This window comes from Tauraco erythrolophus, chromosome 2, assembly GCF_009769465.1.
Source record: "Tauraco erythrolophus isolate bTauEry1 chromosome 2, bTauEry1.pri, whole genome shotgun sequence".
NCBI classification, from domain to species: domain Eukaryota; kingdom Metazoa; phylum Chordata; class Aves; order Musophagiformes; family Musophagidae; genus Tauraco; species Tauraco erythrolophus.
In genome coordinates, this window is record NC_141466.1 from 2,463,297 (window position 1) to 2,483,871 (window position 20,575).

The 20,575-nt window shown below is 48.1% G+C and overlaps 1 protein-coding gene across 1 annotated transcript; it reads left to right on the forward strand.

Annotated features, from left to right (window-relative positions):
- The first annotated feature begins 5,065 nt into the window (after positions 1-5,065).
- On the forward strand, positions 5,066-13,235 carry LOC104371142 (T-cell activation Rho GTPase-activating protein-like). Its single transcript, XM_086632019.1, is given in 14 exon segments — positions 5,066-5,096; positions 5,099-5,130; positions 5,132-5,253; positions 5,678-5,762; positions 5,871-5,924; positions 6,535-6,601; positions 8,496-8,668; positions 9,463-9,506; positions 9,508-9,622; positions 10,097-10,206; positions 10,913-11,108; positions 11,634-11,751; positions 11,957-13,005; positions 13,007-13,235. Coding segments are annotated over 14 exon segments (2,325 nt in total). The 3' UTR covers positions 13,136-13,235.
- Positions 13,236-20,575: the final 7,340 nt, after the last annotated feature.

A 20,575-nucleotide genomic window follows, 5' to 3' on the forward strand; every position in this document is an offset into this window, starting at 1 on the left:
TACTGATTAAGGATAGAAATCAGCTGAACGGAGCTGGGAAAAAACTGATAGTGGGTTTCACTTTCCAAAGGCAGGGTTAGCATGAGCCCCACATCCCAGCTGACTAAACTGGAGTTCAGCACAGCTGGGTGATGGATCTTGTTCTGAACTGTTACAGGCAGGAGGTTGGGACTGGCCTGATGGAAGCTAGGCTGCCCTCCTTTCTGTGATCAAAGCTCGAAACGTGCCGTGCAGTCTGGAGAGCGGTAGGAAATTAGAGCTGCCTTTAGAAGACGTGTAGAAATGTGACCTGTTCTCAGCAGCCCACGTGTCACCCTGTTCTTTGAGTCCATGGACAGGACCATTGCAGAGCTTTCCTTTCCCAAAAAAAAAAAACCCACCCAACAACTCTCTGACTTTGGCATTGTTGGCTTTCCTTATTTTGGTAAATGTGCGTATCGTCCCCCGAGGAGACCGCAGTTGTGCCAGTGAAGACAAAACTGGAATACAACCCCTTTTCCACGCGGGAGAGGGACAGATGAAGGCTCTTTCTGCTCTATATGGGCTTGAAAGAGTCACTGCTCCAGGGGCGTCCTGCTGCGCGGCGTCCACAGCTACGCTCCACGCTGCGTCCCTGCTGGTACCACAACACGGCGAAGGCGGGTTTTCAGGATTCATACACACACTCCCCCTTTCAAAGAGCCACCATGTCAAACATTTGCGAAAGTAGCAGAGAGAAACAGCCGTGAGCTGAGGCTGGGATTTTCCCACTTGTGGTTTGATAAGGAGAGAAGAAAACAGACGACGCTTTCCAGCCACAAGCAGATTTGTTCTTTTGTTTACTATCAGCTCCCGGTTTCATTTCTCCTCCCCACTGATGCTGCCCCTTCATTGCTATGGTCTGGAGTCCTCCACTGAGCGCAGGTGTAAGAGGAGAGAGGAGAACACACCTAGCTTGACTGTAAGCTCAAACAAAGGGGAAAATCACCATTTGGTCTTACAAGGGTGTGTAGCGATAGGACAAGGGGCAATGGCTTTAAACTGAAGAGGGGAGATTTAGATTGGATATACAGAAGAAATTCTTCCCTCTGAGGGTGGGTGAGGCACTGGCACAGGTTGCCCAGAGAAGTTGTGATGCCCCATCCCTGGAAGGTTCAAGGCCAGGTTGGATGAGGCTTGGGCAACGTGGCGTAGTGGAGGGTTTTCCCTGCCATGGCAGGGGGGTTGGAACTGGATTGATCTTTGAGGTCCCTTCCAACCCAAACCATTCTGTGATTCTATGATTCTATGGTCTGTGTTGGCAGCAGAGCTACCTAACCTTCTCTCAAAAACTAGCTGGGCAAAGTGCTTGGGAGTGGACCATAAAAGCAGCCATGGCCTGTGAGGGGAGAGGCGCTGCCTGGGCCCAGGGGGGAAGCAGCAGCATCATTCAGATGTCCTGGCTTCTATAAGGAAAGTGCTTCACACCTCAGGAGCAAACCCAATCCCAAGGGTCCTGGATCTACCCAGGGCTGGCTGCTTCTGCGGGACCTCCCCACTCCTGCTTTCCCTCCACTGAGCGCAAAGCACTTCAGCAGAAATGGGGGAAGCCACCTGATGTACAGGAGGGGAAGAACTTTTGTAGGCTAGTCCTACAAAACCCTTGTAAGTCCACCTTCTCTCCCATACCCCAATCTTGGTGTAAACGTCCCCGTGTTTTTGAAGGAGAGTGTGTTCACTTAGACAGGGATGGCTTGGGAGAAACACCAATCCCCTGCAAACAGCTCCAGCTGTGCCCAGCATCTGCCATCTTTTCTGCTACCCTAGGGCAAACCACTGTGGTACAACACACCCCTTGCTCTAATGCATGGGGGTATAAGGTCTGTACCAAACGGAGGGGCAGGCCATAGCAAAGGCTCTGAGTCTGCAAAAGCACAGCTAGGGGGCAGCAGAGGGAATCGGACCCTTCAGGGAGAGAAGAGGCTGTCGTGTAAGGGACTTGCTACTCCCTTATAAATCATAGAATCATAGAATGGTTAGGGCTGGAAGGGACCTTCAAAGGTCATCTAGTCCAACCCCCCTGCAAGGAACAGGGATATCTGCCAACTAGATCAGGCTGGCTCAGGGCCTCGTCCAACCTGGCCTTGAACGTCTCCAGGGATGGAGCATCCACCACCTCTCTGGGTAACCCTGTTCCAGTGTTCTACAACTCTCATGGTAAAAATTTTTCCTAATATCAACCTGAATCTACCTCCCTCTATTTAAAACCATTACCCCTTGTCCTATCACAACTGGCCCTCCTGAACAGCCTCTCCCCATCTTTCTTGTAGGCCCCCTTGAGGTACTGGAAGACCGCTATAAGGTCACCCCGGAGCCTCCTCTTCTCCAGGCTGAACAGCCCCAACTCTTTCAGCCTGTAAAACAGGTTTATACACTGATGGAGGATGCTGTGAAGCTGCTCTGGCTGGTCGGTGTGAGGGCAGCTCACGCTGTGCTGGTCCTTCCTGTCTTCGCCCACCTGGTGCAGCAGCTCTTCTGAGCTCGGGACCCTGCATGCAGCTCTGCGGTGCTCAACAGGGGCCAGCACACGCTCGCTTACTGCTTTTCACAAATACTGAATAGCTTCGCTCTCTGTGGCCATACGATTATTCCACCAAGCTATAGCTTTTTAGGATGCCTGCTATTCAGATGGAGCATGTTTGTTCATAATGAAATAAGCTGCTTTATGTCTTATAAAAGTCATTTGGGCACAATTAAGTGTTTGTGATGCACACCACAAAAGACTTATAAAAAAAAGAATGATACCAGGAGGGCAAAAAAAAAAAATCAAATTGCTTTCCATATGGGCAGGCAGGCCTATATGCATACCTTCCACATCCAATGGCCATTATCTCCCCACAACTGTTAATAGATGGGAACTAATTAGATAGAAATACAGCAGTGTGTGCCAACAGACAGTCTGGTGATGTGCTATCAATACACCACCCATTGCTGTATCTTTTCCTCCTGGGAAATTCAAATCTTTCTGTCCTGTGTACAGCTGTGCCCTGTTTGTAATCTAAGCTTCTGGCCTGGCTAATCACCATCAATTAAACTCTCATTTCTTCACAGGGTCGTACATTTTCCAAATCAAACCCTGTGTCTTAATCGTGTAGCAGGTCGAGCTCAGAAATACATCTGGGTACAGTGCTGGAAACTGAGGGCAAGGTAGAACTGAACTGCATAGGTGCCCGTAGCCTCTGAGATGCTTAACAGACAGATATGTTCAGCTACACATTTCACAGATGTACCGAAAAAATAGATGCCCCTTGTCCCAGGACTCCTGCTGGGACTATCAGCAGGGGTGCGGGTACCGCAGCTGCCAGGGAGCCTCGGAATAAATTCTCAGGAGAACGTGATGCAGGATGACAATGCTTCTTCAAGAACGTGCATCATCCCATGGAATTTAGTAGGGAAATGGCAGATGTCACGGGACTGCTAATTAACACAAAATCAGTTACAGCGGTGAGTTAACGATCAGTGGTAAATGCACAGGGCTGCAGAGTAAATGATTGAGATTCCTGTAAGTTTCAGCCCTAAGCAAGTCTACAGACTGGTGTTTCTACAGGAGCATGGAAACGATGGGCCTCAGGAGGACTTGAAGGTCATCTCCAGCACCTGCCCCTGCAAAAGCAGGGCAGCTCTCTTTTTGCACTTCTGTCTAACCAAAAGTGAATTTTGCACCTTGGATTTCTGCTGGAGTCAAGTGGAGAGACCATCTACCTGTTTCGTATGACAGCCCAGGGTCACTACTACACGGGCTGGGTCTGAGGTGGTTAAGCAAAGAATGGCTTCCAGGGCAAATTCAGCAGCAGATAGAATCACAGAATCATAGAATTGTCTGGTTGGAAGAGACCCTCAAGATCATCGAGTCCAACCAGTTCGCCCTGCACTGTCAGGGTCCCTAAACCATGTTGCTCAGCACCAAATCCACACGGTTTTTAAACACCTCCAGGGATGGAGATTCCACCACCTCCCTGGGCAGCCTGTTCCAATACTTCATAACCCTCTCTGGAAAGAAATTCTTCCTGATATCTAATGATGTAGCCGTAATGTGCATCTGCAAAGAGCTGTGCTACCACACAGCCTCGTCCCCTGCCACACGTGAAACGGTGCATCCGCCAGGGGCAGCAGCAGAGAGACCACAGTTGTACCAGTGTACTTTCCACCTAAAGCCACTACTGAAATATTCCCAACCCTTGGCCTCTCAGCCTTAGCTCCTCTTTTTCACTAGATCAAAAGCTTGGTACCCAGAATACCAGGTTGTAACTTGCCTCTGCCAATGAATCAGGAGAGCTAATATTGTGCACTTAACATCAAACATTGACGAATTTTCACAACGGCCTGGCAGAGGGAGTGCTCTTGTCTGCATGTTCCTGGTATGCCCAGCTTGGAGGGGAGTCAGCAACAGACCCTGAAGAGGTAAGGGGAGAGCCGAGGTAGAATTTTCCCAGATTTTTTGATCTCTTCAGTTGAATTAAACGTTGTTACTTGGACACATAATTCTTACTAAGACGTATTTTAAGCAAGACTTTTCATTACATATTGCCATACATTACTAAATTATTATGTCACACCACTTCTTCTAGACAAGCCCAATGCTTAGATTCTCAAGAACTAGTTGGCACCGGCAAAGTGTGTGTGTCTACATCTGCTTGCAGATAGTAAACTGTTGCCATTAGTTTTTCCAAAAAATATACAAAAACATTTCTCTGAATCTTGGCTATTCCACTCCCCCATCTTTTAACTATTTTACTGTAACTTGATCTGGTGGTGCGTCTTTAAACTGCAAAATCTGAGGTCTCTGAGCAGTCAAAGGGCAGACTGTACCCACTGTCCTTTAATGGTAAGGAGAAGCTGCCCACACTGCAACCCCCTCTGCACATCCCACCTCATGCTGGTGATGCTAGATGGAACCTTTACCTGGCGAGTGTCTCATCTTTTCCATCCATAACAGCGACAAGGGCTTTTTTTTTTTTTTTTTCTTGAAGGGGAAAAAAAAAAAAAAAGTAGTTTCTCTAAAAGGAAAGAGGAAGCCAGAAATTTTGTAACGTCTCAGTCCTGCCCCATGATGCTTCTTCCTGTCTGTGAATTTCCACCTGCCCTTCTGCGTATATAAGGCAGCACACGTGGGGTAGAACTGTTTAGTCGCCGGCGTCCGTCCAAAGGATTAGCAGCAGTGGGGAGTGATGCTGTTTGTCCTTTCCTTTGCAGCTCACGGGAAGTGAAGGAGCTCTGGCTGGATTCATTCCTGGGGTAAGTACTGCCTGGGGTGACATCCGTGGTGTCAGGGCTGGAGTTGGTGAAGTGCTCCAGGTACAAGCTGGACAGAGATGTCCAAAACCACAGCCGGGGCAGGAAGGTGCCCACTGCTAAGGGCAGCTCGCGGGCAGAGCTGGCTGCCTCGCTTAGCCTGGGTTTGCAGATTAACAAACTCACGCGGCTGTCGCCACTCGCTCATTTTTGGCGTGGATTAAAATGGAAAGCTGCTTTCTTTCTGTTTTAATCAGGAGGCAGACAGAGCTGCAGGGCTGAGTGCCTTCCAGAGCAGGGACTTGTGTGGGGTATCTTGCTGGTTCAGGATCAGAATTAAACGCTAGACTGGCTTGCAGGGGAGAAAGGCAAGATGGGTGCAGTTTTACAAAGCTCTTTCTTTGTCCTTTCCCTGTTCAATAAACAGGCAAACAAAAGGACCAAAGGAAACCAGAGGGTCCAGAGCTCCCCCGATCAAACTCCTAATGAAAGTGTTGAGCAGCTGTAATACCGTGAGTGTCTTTATTGTTCCAGCCCTGTCAACAGAGCGATTTTGAAAAGCTCTGATTTCTAAACTTACCATTCAGCTACTCACGTAGTGTCTTTGTTTTCTTGCCTAGTCAAAGACACTAAATGCTGGGAACATGGAGAGTCTGATTGGGTGCCAGTCGGAGGTAAGCAGCCGCTACGTTTCCCCCATCCTTGTTGGGTACTGATGTGATCTTTGTTGGGTACTGCTCTGAGATATCTTAGCAAAGTGGACGTGGCCCCTGTAGGAGCTGCCCACCACCTACTGTTACCCACCAGCGGGCAGAGCCCTTTGAAGGCAACTTCATGCAGCACCATGCAGAAGGAGCTGGGCATCGCTGTGAGCAGCCAGCGCATTCCCTGGGCTCCCGGGTAGCTTTGCTTGGGAATCTGGCAGGCTCCAAACCATCAAGACTCCCCACAGAATTTTGGGAGGAAATCTCCAGTGCTGAGGGAGGACACAGAAGGGCTGGCTGTATCTGGTGTGGCTTCTCTGGATCAAAAGAGCAGCCTGGAAGAGCATGGGGCTGTGCCCTGCCGGGCAGGTCTGGGGTGGCTGGCTGCAGGGTTTACCACAAACCCCTCTGTTGGGCAGGGAGACAGTGACACTCCTGGACTGAGAAGCCTTTTCAGGAGGAGTTAGGTTTGCTCTGGTTATTCCCCGGAGCCTCCCACAGATTTCTGAGGAGCTGCAGCAACTCGCTGGTGGCCGTCGCTGCCGGTGGCAGCTCTGTAACCCCAACGTGCTTCTTTCAGGCTGATGCCAAGAAATGTCCCCCGCTGGTCCCAGCAGATACTGAAGACAGACTTTGCCACTCGACCGGTGAGTTTTAAAAACTGCCTTCTTATATAATGCTGGCAAGCTGGCACTTCTGCAAAACCACCCGAAACTGCCTGCTTCACCTCCCTGAGAGCAATCCGCAGCCCTCAGCCCCATCTAGGAGATGGCTTAACCCCTGGAGTGCCACTTACTTGCAAATGTCCTCTCTCCCTTACGCTTGGTGGCAGAGGTGACAGTGCTGAGTGCCAGAGGTCTTGTATCCCTGTTTCCTGGTCCTCGGAGCCCTGTTTCATTGTAAACGTGCTCCTTTCTCACTGGAGCATCTCCACTGAGGTGTGGCACCGCAACCGAGCACAGATACCAGCGGTTGCACGCCAGAGCAAATAAACACTCTTGGCAGCAGCAACTGCACATGTTTTTTCTCTCTCGGCAAACCCTCAGCACCTGTAAACAGCTCAGAGGAGACCATTAGCAGGGCAGGGTCAGATTTGGAGCAGACGATCATATCAGACTATTTTCAGCAGTATCAGAAGCAAACATTTTATATGGCACTATAATGTTAGTGCCATGTGTTTTCTCATAGCTTTTAAACCCTCCCTATGAAGGACTTGCTAAGCTACAACTGCAGGTCCTGAGAACCTCCAATCTGCTTAAGACAACTTCATTTTGGAGGGGCTGGAGGGGGCATTCAGGGCTGGAGCACCTCTGCTATAGGAGACAGGCTGAGAGAGTTGGGGCTGTTCAGCCTGGAGAAGAGAAGGCTCCGGGGGGATCTTATTGCAGCCTTCCAGTACTAAAGGGGCTACAGGAAAGCTGGAGAGGGACTTTTTACAAGGGTGTGTAGTGACAGGACAAGGGGCAACGGATTTAAACTGAAAGAGGGCAGATTTAGGTTAGATATAAGAAAGAAATTTTTCACTCTGAGAGTGGTGAGGCAGTGGCACAGGTTGCCCAGAGAAGTTGTGGCTGCCCCATCCCTGGCAGTGTTCAAGGCCAGGTTGGATGAGGCTTTGGACAACTTGGTGTAGTGGAGGGTGTCCCTGCCCATGGCAGGGGGGTTGGAACTAGATGATCTTTAAGGTCCCTTCCAACCCTAACCATTCTATGATTCCATGATTTTGGAGAAGAAGGCAAGTCCTTTACAGGAAATTTGCAGAAGGCAACTCCTTTAGAAAGTTTTCTAGCAAAAGGATCCTTCTGTCACCGTTTCTGGAAGGAAAAAAAAGCCACACCTCATACCAATACAACCACCATCCCCAAATTCCTAGCACGCCCTCCTCTTTAACATGCAGATGCAAAACCCATGCTAGGAGATTCCTGATCCTGAAGCCAATGAGGCCCTCTGTGACACTCATCCTCTGGAGCAAGTATCACCCTCCATTGGCTGGCTGGCAGGGGCGCGGGGCAAGCACTAGCTCTAGCAGGACCATTAACATCAGAGCTGGCTCTGAAGCTGGCAGAGCTGGAGCCATGTGTTTTCATTTCAGCCTCTGAAAGAAGCTGAGAAGCAGGAGCCCCTAGTTCCGTTCTTGCCCTAAGGCTGGGGCAGGTCAGACCGAGCAGTGACAATTGTCATGGTTAGCTGGCCAAGTGACATACCTGCCTTAGATTGTTATCACAGAAACCACTGCAGTATCAAAAAGCTCTATAAATGCTGTTATTTCCCTGCCTTGGATGTTCCCACTCTCTAAGAAGAAACAGTGACTAGAATGTAAAAAAAATGCCCCTAAACAGGAAAGGTGGTGTCCTTAGAGGGATGGTCACAGTTTGACAGTTTAGGTGGTTGTTTCCTTAGTAACCACTTCGTTGTCTTTCAGTTTCTTCCGTTTAGTTCGAGTCGTTTCAACACACTCTCTGCACTGCACACAGATGACAGGCTGCGTGCACTCTTTTTTTTTTTTTTTTACATTGATTTTTTGCTTTCCCTTGCTTGCAGCAGATGGAACAAAGAAAAGAAAGAAGGTGATATCACAGTCCTTCACTCTGAGACGAAGCTCTACCAATGGGAATTCCCCAGGGCAGCTGGACTCGAGTGCCAAAATTGCTCTGTTTGGCCAGCCTCTGGCAATTATCTGTGGAGAAGATGACACGCTGCCCCAACCAGTCCAGGTATCGTATCTCTGGCTTCCAGGATGAGGCAGGATGCCCAATACTTGTGCTGCAGCATCCAGGATGAGTGGTTTTGGTGTTTCCCCTCCACACACACTTCTGATAAGCTCAGGGCCCATCCCAGACGTAGAAAGGGTCAGGTCTACTGGTTTTGTCCAGCCCATCCAACTTTCACTGGAAGTGATTTTGAGTGGAGACAACACAGGACCAGGAATAGGAGAAAATCTACTCCTTAGTATAAACATTTGTGATTCTGAAGAAGTCATTTAAATGAATCTTTCAGCAGCATAAACTTTCAAGGATTTCTGTATTTCCCTGAAAAAACGTGTTTAGCTATGGATTGCCACCAACAAAGACCTAAACACTATCTTCTGGGTAAAAATGGTCTTGTGACAGTTCTCCCACTGAGTTAGCTTTTGCAGTAGACAAGCTTTTGTCTCTTCTAAGCAATATTTGCCTGGGTTGGGAGGGAAGAGATTTTACCTAAGACTTAAGCCATCCCTCGTTTCCTTCTGGAAAGAAGCAGGGATGACTCCACTGAAGTTAGTGGAATTCACCAGTTTAAAAAGAGGGTGGGGTGGGGGAAAATCAGGTTATTGCCATGTAAACTACTTGGAGCAAGAACTAGATACTGACATAATTAGAGCATAGTGTACCTCCAGACAATTTTTCTTGTGTTTCTGAATAAATGTTTGCCTGCTGAAGAACCTTCTTTCTCCCAAGTAACTGTTCTCCCATTCTTGTTTTTTTTGTGTGTTTTTTGTTTGTTTGTTTGGTTGGTTTTTCCCCTGCAGGATCTCCTAGCTATATTGTATATAAAAGGACCTTCCACTGAAGGATATTCAGAAAGCTGCCAATGAGAAAGCTCGAAAGGAGTTGAAGGAGGACCTGAACAAAGGCGAGAATGTTGATTTGAAAAGCAAATCTGTGCACCTGCTGGCAGTGGTCTTGAAGGTGAGCTCCTCTGATCTGCAGGGGTGAGATGGCAGTGCTAATCTGCACGGGACCACTTCAGTGCCCAGCGCTGACCTAGAGGGGACTCCAGGCTACAGTGAAGCCAGACTAAAGGTTCCAGGCTTAGGAAAGTTTGGCATTTTCCTTTTCCACCTGATTTTCATCCCACTTGTTGTGCTGCTGATGTCCTGCATGCCCGCAGGAAACTCACTCCATCCTCCTCCTCCTCCTCAGCATCCTCCCAGGGAGGAGTACTGAGGTTTATGGCTGAATGAAAGCAGCCAAGAGCTGGGTCCCATTACTACACCAATGCAAGTGCACTTGGCACGTGCTCGTGCACTGCACAGCTCTGCCAGGGCTGATGCCCAGGTAGCTCAAGCCAACCTGCCTCCCAGTGAGCCCATGCCACAGTGGTGCTCCCTCTGTGCTCAGGGGTGGTGTCCAAAGCCTCATCTAAATCTCTTGCCCTTGCAGGACTTCCTCCGAAATATCCCCTCCAAACTCCTGTCGGCCGACCTCCACGAGAAGTGGATGCAAGCTCTGGAGAAGCCCAGCAAGCAGGAAAAAATTGAAGAATTGAAAGAGTAAGTTTTGCAACCAGGAAGTTCTGCAACCAGCCCCAGTGTGACGGAGGGGCTGGCAGAGGCCCGGGACTTCTCTCGAAATCGAGAGTCTCACTGAAAAGCCCGTCACTTCTGCCAGCTTGCTGCTGCTCCCGGGGTCTGGTTTAAGGCTCCAGCAGCACCTCCGGAGGGTATGGGAGATGGCTCCATGACACGACTGAGCGTAGGGAGAGGAGAGAGGCTGCGGCATCTCAGCTAACGTAGTCACTGTGCTGTGGGACAGGCACTGGCGGGGACCCTCCACATCTGCTGGCGGTGAAGTCGAGCACGTGGAGACCACCGCCGTGTTTTGCTCTTTAGAAGGAGCAGATGTGAGGGCCGGCTGGGAGGGCTGTGAAAGCTGCACGGCACAACCGCAGACTTTCACGTGCCTTCGGGAAGCCTCCAGTGACCTCTCCTGACATCATCCCATCTACTCAAGGGTATGGGTGGCTGTAACGCTCGCCTTTCTGTCAAGACCTTGTAGTTCAAGATGTTATAATTCACCACACGCTGAGCTGCCATTGGGGATTTCGAATGGTGCTTCCACTGAGCAGTGAGGAACAGCACACGCTCCTCTCTCTGGACGAAGTGTCATCTGTCTGAGTTTGGCTGAGACTTGCTCAAATAGAGAAGCAGCCGCTGCCGCGCCGTGAATTAACGTCACATTTTGTTTGTGCTCATGCAGGGTGGCCGACAGACTGCCCAGACCAAACCTCGTCTTGCTCAAGCACCTGCTCTCTCTGCTCCACCACATCAGCCAAAACGCCGAGACCAACAGGATGGACTCCAGCAACCTGGCCATCTGCCTTGGCCCAAATATGCTGAGCCCGGAGACGGACAACACGCTCCCTCTGGAAGTGCAGAAGGAGATGAACGAGAAGGTGTGTTGAACTCACCAAGCAGCCACCCGCTTCGGGGCAGCTCAGACCCGTCCACAGGGATCCCAAAGCCACTGCCAAAGCTGAACAAAACAGCACCCCTGCACATCGGGTGCCCCTCGTCTCAGGTGCCTGCAATGTGATGGACATGGCTGCCCCTTGTGTCACCTCCTCTGAGCAAAAGTGGCAGTTGCCCTGCAGCCCCCTATCCCATAGCACAATTCCTGAACACTTTGCACACAGAGGGCAAGGGCACCCTGTGGGCATGGCCACCCGCGGGCCCTCTGGACAGCGAGGCTGAAGCTGTGGCTGATGGCATTTTGTCTCCATGGGAGGCAAAACAATTTGTCTGCAGCATCAGGCCTCATCATCCAGAGTGGACTCATCCTCTAACTTTAACCTAGGATTCTGGCAGAAGCCACCTTGCTCTGTGCTACCCTTCATGCAAAGAGAGCAGGCAGGGCCAGAAAAGACTGTTCAGCACGCTTTCAGCCCTTTTGACTGAAATAAACTGTTTTCTATGTGCAGGTGACAGAGTTGGTGGAGTTCCTCATAAACAACTGCTTAGAAATATTTGGAGAGGACATCGCTTTGTCTGCCTGTGCCTTGGCTGAGGAGTCGCTGGAGCACACAGACAGCTCCACAGGTATGAGAACGGACTGAGGATGTCACAGACTGGGGATGGTGGGCAAAACTCTTTAATTTGATATGGGAATACATCTGTTCAAACACAGAGAGTTGTAGATGACTCAAGACATTATTGCAGTGCTCTTCTACAGGAACTCTTTCCATATAGTTCCCCTTCATCCTCAGATAGTCAGTGAAAACTAATGGGTGATTTCTTCCCACAGAACACTTATGTGCTGCTCATCAGAATGACTCTGCCTATGACAGCCCAGATCCTGAAGCAGAAGGCAGCCCTCGTACCTCCCAGATGGAGCAGCCCATGGGGAGGAGCACTAGTGTGAGCAGAAGATATCCAACACGCATCTCTGCCCCTTCACTGTCTAATTTCAATAATGACATCAGCACGATGGACAGGAGGTACTCAGAGCCAGACCTGTCCTTCCAGAACCGCCTTGAAGGCAGGATAAGGAAACAGAAGCTAAACAAAAGTGAGGACAATTTTCCGGTTCAGCAGAAACAGCTAGGGTTGGAGGCATTGGAGAAACGGCTTGCAATCTTACCTTCACAATTATCAACTGACTCTCTACCCAAAACATCCTCCAGCTGCTCCCTGGAGAGCTCTGACGGCTCGGTCTTCACCAGCTCCCCAGTGGTTTCACCCTCCAGTCCCAAAAAAACTTTTTTAAATAGGCCCCAGTCCTTTTCCACCAAGGCCACCGAAGACTGTAGTACGCCTAGCAGAGAGATCAAAAAGCATTCCATGTCGTTCTCTTTTGCAAACCACAGGAAAACACTAATAAAAACCCGGAGTTGGGGGCCTGGAAAAAGCATAGCTTTTCAGAGAGACAGTTTCACAAAGAAAGAAGATCAGTTCTCCTGCAGAGTTGTCCAGGAGAACAGCCCTGATGATGACAAACCATTGCCTGTGGCGTATGAGCAAAGGCACCGTTTCAGGTCGGCCGATGAAGTGTTCAGAGAGGTGGACCAGAGGAATCCTGGAAGGCCACCCTCTTACGAAGAGGCTACGAAAAACTGCCTGGCCACTGAAGTTCCCTCCGACAACCTCACGGTTCGAACGATGAGATTAAAGGTGTCGGGCCAGGACGCTTTGCTGCCTCATCCAGGCGGCAGCTGTGCACAGGACACATCATGCGTGGTCCTGAGGGATCGACCCAGTGGCAGAGTTCCTGCAGCCAAGGGTTCTGACGTGGAAAACGAAACCCTCAGCATCACTGTGGGGATAAACTCCCGCGTGAGTTTACCTGTAACCCCAGGGAGTCTACCGATTGAGAGCCATGTCTGAGTCCTGTCAAAAGAACAAACTTGAATATGTGGCTCGGAGGTGCAGCCAGCCAGTTTTTGAGGTAGACCAGATCCAGTATGCTAAGGAATCCTATGTTTAAAAAGCCCATCCCTCCTCTTCACACTGTACAAAGCAAATACTGTAAAAATAGACATCTTGCTCATCCTTCCTAAGATTTGACTTTCAAGAGACCAAGAATAAGCTAGCCCTGCATGAACTTTTTGCCCTTGAGGCTCTCTTGAAGCGTCTGTCAGCTTGACATGTCCCAGTCTTTCAGCACAAGAGGTGGCGGTGGGGAAGACCTGTGTATTATTGTGTGAAAATGTAAGTGAATGTGTTGTACAGAACCTGTTGTGTGGGAAAACTAGTAGTTGATAAACAGCCTTGTATTTGTATCTCCGAAAGGACAATTAAAAGGTCGGCAGGTCCAAAACCTGTCCCACCTTCCTTTTCTTTTCTCTATGGTCACAGACTCCATGCCATTTGTCACGTGCGTGTGCCAGGTTGATGCAAAGCTTTGCCGATTTTCTGCATTAAGAAGTGGGCTGGCAGTTACCCTAACTGGGGGAGAGCTGTTCTACCATCAAGGCCACTTCAGCACTCTTCCATAAACCCCCTCTAACTGCTGCCATTCCCTCTTCCTGCTTGCTGGTGATGAGAATGAGCTGACCACTAACCAGCATTAGTGTTGTGTACCGAGCCTGGGTTTAGAGCCACCAAAGCCCTACAAGGTCATTATGGGAATGTATCACGTAAACCTCGTGTGGCCTGAGGTGCTTTTAGTCTAAATAAACTGGACAGGCTAAGCAGAAAGAGTATCTTCAGGTTTGCTTTTAGGAGGGGGAAAAAGCCCTAAACAACAAAAACTTCTGTAAGGAAACGTTCTAGATTCCAGCTTTAAACAGTTAAAGCTGCAGCTCATTTAAAATAAAAAAAAAAAAAGACAAAACAAGAAAATACCAGGCTGTGTCCTTATACCCTTGTAAAAATGACTGGAAGTGCAATGTGGTTTTACGTGTAGGAACTTGTTTTAGGCAGCACTTATCTCCTCTTTTATGGTCCAGCATAGCCTTGAAGCAGGAGCAGGGAGACTTTCGTTTTTCCCCTGTGTAACTTCACTACAATAAAACATTTTTCTGCATGAATGCTAAACTGTCCATTGTCTTTCTTTAAAACACCCGGGCCCTGCATGTTCTGTACTTACTTTTACACCATTCTCCAGGTACTGCAGGTCCGCTTGAACGACGTGGCACATCCAGGTAGCGGGAAGGAAAATAACTGACCAGCAGTATCACTACTATTGTTGTCCTAAGAGGCTGCAGGCTGGATTTTGGGAGCAAATCCCTCTCTCTCAGGAAAACAAGTTACACTGCCATGCAACAGCAGTTATCAGTGAGGTGGAGATGCAAAGAGGTGATGCTGCTCCAAAAGCTCAGCGGATTAGGGAACAGCATACCAGCATCTCAGGTATGATGTTTTCCAGGTGTAGGTGTTCACAGAACGCAGAGAAAGGGGAAGGAGTGCGTGGCCTGACAGGAGAAATTATGTGACAAGGACCATCCTGGTAGGCTGCAACTAGAGAAAATTCCACCTAAAGCAGTGGCTCTCTGATTCCAAGCAAGCTGAATGAGAGGGCTCTGCTGCAAGCTGCAAAAAGGCATTTGCCATTTTCTGAAACCTGCAACTCCTGAGTCACAGAAACACAGAACGTGTCAGGCTTGAGATCCTCCTGTCCAACCTCCTGCTCAAGCAGGGTCAGCTAGAGCAGGTTACCCAGGACCACGTCCAGATGGCTTTTGATTATTGCCACAGACGGAGACTCTGCAACATCTAGATTGAGAGATGTTGAGCTCCTGGAGCGAGTCCAAAGAAGGGCGACTAAACTGGTCAAGGGGCTGGAAAATAAAACTTATGAGGAGCGGCTGGGGGAGTTGGGGCTGTTTAGCCTGGAGAAGAGGAGGCTGAGGGGAGACCTGATTACGGCCTATAAATACTTGAGAAAAGATGGTGGGGAGGTAGGGGAAGGGCTCTTTACATTAGTGATGGGTAGATAGAACAAGAGGAAATGGCATAAGCTTAGTCAGGGCAGATTCAGGTTGGATGTTAGGAAGTATTTCTTCTCTGAAAGGGTTGTCAGCCACTGGAATAGGCTGCCCAGGGAGGTGGTTGAGTCTCCCATCCCTGGATGTGTTTAAGAATAGGGTGGATGATCTACTTGAGGATATGGTTTAATGGGGATTAGGGATGGTTGGACTCGATGATCTCTAAGGTCTTTTCCAACCTAGAAATCTATGAATCTATGAATCTCTGACCAATTTGTTCCCATGCTTGAACATCCTCACAGTGAAAAAGGGTCTCCTTGCATTCAGATGGAATTCCATGCGTCTTAAGTCGTGGCTGTTGCCTCTTGTCCTGTGTCAAGTGGGAATTACAGCTTCTTTTGTAAAAAACACAAGCTCCTGGCCCTCATGGCAGAACGAGAGCGAAGAGATAATCCACGTGCAGTGGAAAGGCTCAGAAGCCACAGAGCAGAAAACACGAACTCAAAAATGTACTCAAACGTTTAACAACATGACTCATTTTTTGTGACTGTGACAAGACTAAGGATCCCAAGAAGAGGAACTGCTTGTTTCCTGTCCTGTAACCACACCAGAAAACCCGAGGAGAATAAGCACAGTCACTTCACCAGAGATGAGGAGAGTCTTTCTTTAGGTCCAAGGTGTCTTAAGGCAGACATGACAATCACACTCAGAAAGCTCACAAAATATTCAATACAGATGAGCCTAAATCTTCCAGCTCCTGGATAAGAAAGTCCATTTAGAATTTCTTTTGAGGCACTTCAATAGAGGGAGAAAAAGGAAGATGAGCAGAGGAGAGCTTCAGAGAGGAGCTCTACACATGGTTAACAAACAAGGGGTAAGGTGAAGGAGTTGTGTAAGACAGTGGTCCAGTCCCTGTCACCTTGCTCTTGCATTTCTTCAAGTACATGAAATACCATGATTAAACAAAATCTGAATGTAAATGGACCCCAAAAGAAATTTACTTCCTCATGACAGATAACTTTTGTCTTCCTCCATCTCTTAAGACTTGTCTCTTCAGTCAGCATTATTCTCATGTCACGTCCCTTCACACAAGGGATTTCTCCTCTACAGAAGCACTTAGGAGACCTCAGAAGACTAGAATGACACAGAAAGCAGAGAGCTCTGCTTTAGCCCTCACCTGCCTTCAGCTCAGCAAACAGCTCTACCACGTTACCGGCCCACCATACCACAGTCAAGCATCCAGCCCAACTACCCCGACCTCCAAGAGTAAGGCCCTTTGCTATATCCAACAAGTGAATTATCTAACCGTCTTTGTCAAAGCTCTCTTTGACTCCTTAGCTAGAAAGATCAAATACCCATTTACAGCTGGGCCAGCTGGAGCTGGATTTTCACACAAGAGCTGAATGATGACAGCAAGCCTCCTATTGTCCACAGGTTACTCCATCATCAGTATTGCATCACTCGCTTCACGCACCCAATTTTTGAATTAAATTTCATGAAAACACTCTAAACATACACAACACGTAAGACTGAAAGAGGGAAAAAGCGGAAGATCCAAGCCATTGCTGTGTGAGGCAAAGCTGGAATGAAGGCTACTGGTGCAATCTGAATTCAGTTCCTTGCGTTCACATCCTGCTGCTGTTCTCAATCACATGCTGCACTCTGTTCTTCCTCACAGGATGCACCTTGAGCTGGGGAGGAACCAAGGTTGTGCAGCGAAGGAGAACGTTTTATTTCTGGCAGTCCCCAGCATGGCTTGCCTAGCAGGGCACCTGGGCCTTGGACATATGACTATGTCTGAATTTCTAGGATTTGAAAGAGTCAACAGAAGAACAAAGGAGTTCCTCATGGAGCAACACGTTCCTCTCCTTCCTTCCCCATGCTGTGCACCAGGTAGCTGCAAACTCTCGTTCTCTGCCACTTGAATTAGGACAGCAACTTACAGCGAAATTACATTGTCATCAACTCTATGGCCAAGTGTCAGTGAAGGCTGAGAAGAATACCATGCCTGCAGGTTTCACAAACATTTGGACTGGCACTCAGGACCAACTGAGACACTTGCATTCAGCTATCATCTTCTGCCCAGTCTGCATTTGAGTCTCTCTCTCTGGACACCCAGGACTGTGCTGGGCCCAAGTGGAAAACAGTTGCCTGAAAGCAGGTGTCTACAGCCATTGGGGTATCTTAAGGCACCTCAAGGAATTTTCTAAGGCATTAAAAGTGGATGCAGGTCCAGATATTTAGACACCTGAATTCTTCCCTAAAATCTTCTCTGACCGTGATGGGAGCTTAGACTCCCACCTCACATGTTGATGCCATGTTTAGATACCTTGAATGTAGGTCTCTACAATCTAGGGCTGACACTTACTTTTACTGACAGCAGAGAAACAGTAATTGGGATTTTAGGCTCCATTTAAGCCTTCAAAGAAGTGTTCTTGAGCAGGTATAAGCCCTCCTTTTTGCCCCCCTCTAGATCTTGCATCCTTTTGCTCCATCCCACCACAGATAACCCTGACTGAGACCTTCCTCTTCTCTGCTCCTGACTCCTCATCTCTGCCTCATTTTCATTGCCTCCCCATTCCCAGCCTGTATTCCCCACCTCATCCTGTTCTTTATCTTTTGGTTGAATCAAACCAAATCTATCCCTGTGGACTTGCTGTCAAAGTCCCAATTTCATTTCTGTCCTCTCCATCCCCAGACCCACTTCTCTCAGTCAGCCAGTTTGTTTGCCTCTGTCACTTCTTCCACATTTTCCCCTCATATCTGCACTGATTATTATTGCAACAAGCCCCACCAACACTCATCCAGGCACCGTCCCACACACACGCCCCCCTGTTTTAGTCTCCATGTATGCAGAGAATCAGAACAAGAGAACGAAACATCTCCGCAAGCTACAGGAGAAAATACACAATTCATAAAGTCCAGTGATGATGCAAATTCACAGTTGTAACTGTGGAGAACCTCTAGGATGAAACTTCCATGGATGGAGGTCCTTGACCTTACAGGATTTCAGCGAGGGGTCTCTACATCTCTCGCTGCGGGGTAGTATGAGCTGTTAGCTGCCTTGGAAGGAGATTTGAGGCAAAATATATGTGTTATTTTACCTTGTTAAGGTAAAATAACAAGCCAAAATAAGCCATTTTTCCCTGTGCCTCGCCAAAGCAATTCAAAAGCTATGATGTTGAGGATATTTTTTGTAATTTGCTTACATTATCTGAGGAAAGGTATTTTGAAAAGTATATTGATTTTTGCTACCTTTACGTGCAAGGTCTTGAGGAAGAAGCTTTCTCACCTGTCTGACCTCCTCTCAAAGCTGTTTTCTGAAGGGTAGCTCTTTCTGAGCACTGTGGAAACTAGAGACATCACGAATCCTTCACACTTCGAGAAGAACAACTGCTGGCCATTAATAATGATGCATAAGAGAATTGTTACAGCCATAGACACCTTCTATGATCTCTGCCACAACATAAACCAAGAAAGCTCTTCACTGGACATAGTCACAGAATAGAACCACTTCTCTACATAAGATATTTCTTCTGTATTTTCCTCCCACGATTGCTACCTGTATACCCCAGGCACAAGACGCAACACTGAGCTTGTTGGTATAAACCCACCGTAAAAATATTGATGGAAAGAATTCCACCACCAACTTTATTCTAACTACTAGCTTGGGCTGTTACTGCCCACACTTTGTATTTGGCATTTACAACACAGGCTTTCCTTTTTCAGGTGTGCTTGGCTCTTCAGAGTTTCTTACACTGTATCTAGTTTGATGAAACAGGATTTGCAGTCTTCTTCTTTGGACATTATGGAAACGGAGGCCAAGACTGCATGCTCTGCATTGACAAACATCACTTGGAGTTCAACAGCTAGTATTAGTAAAGGTAGGGCATCCTGTTTGTCACCCAGAACTCTGCTTCTGTTGGGGACTGAACCACTGTGTGACTGTTCTCCACAATTCTGGCACCTAAAATAAAGCCAAGAACTCAGGAAATTTTTTGTAATGGGATTGTATCTCTTCAGCCTTTTGCTTAGAAACAGATCTCTATATTTTCCTGTAGCACTAAAGCAAAAATGGATGGCTTTGGGATTCCTCTTTGGACTTTAATATTAAAAAGCTAATACTAATGTTGAAAGTTAATGATAAAATTCCAGCCTCGTAACTCAGTTACACATTCTAGGGAGTTCCACACAGACCATTTTTACCACAATGTTCCCTCCTGTAATATTGCTATCAAATGTCTCCAAGCCCAACAGGAAGAAGTATCACAGCAGACAAAAATCCCATCTGTGTTAATTTTAGTCTGAGAATGGGAGTTCTTATTTCTCTACTGCCCGTTCTGGTTCTGGTGCTGATCCATCACAGGAGAGCAGGTGGTTTGTTGCAGCACCACACCAGCACTGCTTATCCCTGGGCTGACTCATTCCTCACCCAGACCACTGCAAGTGACAGTTTCAGCTTCCCATTACACCCAGGCAGGTTTCGTGACTCAGAGAACAAAATTTTTGCCGTAGTAAGGCCAAGAGATTACAGTGCTTGGCTATCACAGGGGTGAGCTTTGAACAATTATAGGTAGGGAGCCCAGGATCCGGAATGATAGCCTACAGTGGATAAAAGAGTTCTCAAGTTAAGGAGCTGCTGATTTCCAGTGCCTCTTTTCCAGGATCTCCAAGTTCAAGGGTTCCCTAGAGGAAGATGGGATTATGATTGTCAGGACTTTTATCCTTCTGCCACCTGAATGTGTCCAGAGACACTTCTTCCCACAGGATTCCAACAAAGGGAACACCTTAATATAAAAGGCCAAGAAAAAGCTCCAGTGGCTCACTGCCAAAAACTCCCTCCATGACAACAACATTCTCTTTCTTCCCTTAAATCCAGTAATTTATTCTCTCTCTCAGGAAAGGAGGATGTGTTCAAGTGACATTCATGCAATCCTACACTTCTGTTCAATATGAATCAAGTCTTCAATAAGGGGTGCACGGGCCATTTCACCTGCCTACTAAGCCATGTCCAAGGCAGCAGGCCAGCTTCTCCACTGCTCTGCAGGCTCAGGGGGCACCACGAGCTGTGGGGAGCAGGCATGGAAAGCTGTTTTGTTGGTACACATTCCCTCTTCGTGGTAGAATATGCTTGTCTTAGATGGAAAGCAGCACAGAAACTCATTCACCAAGTTAACTTGGAAACTCAGCCATGAAGCATAGACTCATAGACTCATAGACTCATAGACTCATAGACTCATAGAATCCTAGAATCATAGAATCAGAGTGGTTTGGGTTGGAAGGGACCTCAAAGATCACCTAGTTCCAAATCCCCTGCCATGGGCAGGGACACCCTCCACTACACCAGGTTGCCCAAAGCCTCATCCAACCTGGCCTTGAACACTTCCAGGGATGGGGCAGCCACAGCTTCTCTGGGCAACCTGTTCCACTGCCTCACCACTCTCAGAGTGAAAAATTTCTTCCTTATATCCAATCTAAATCTGCCCTCTTTCAGTTTA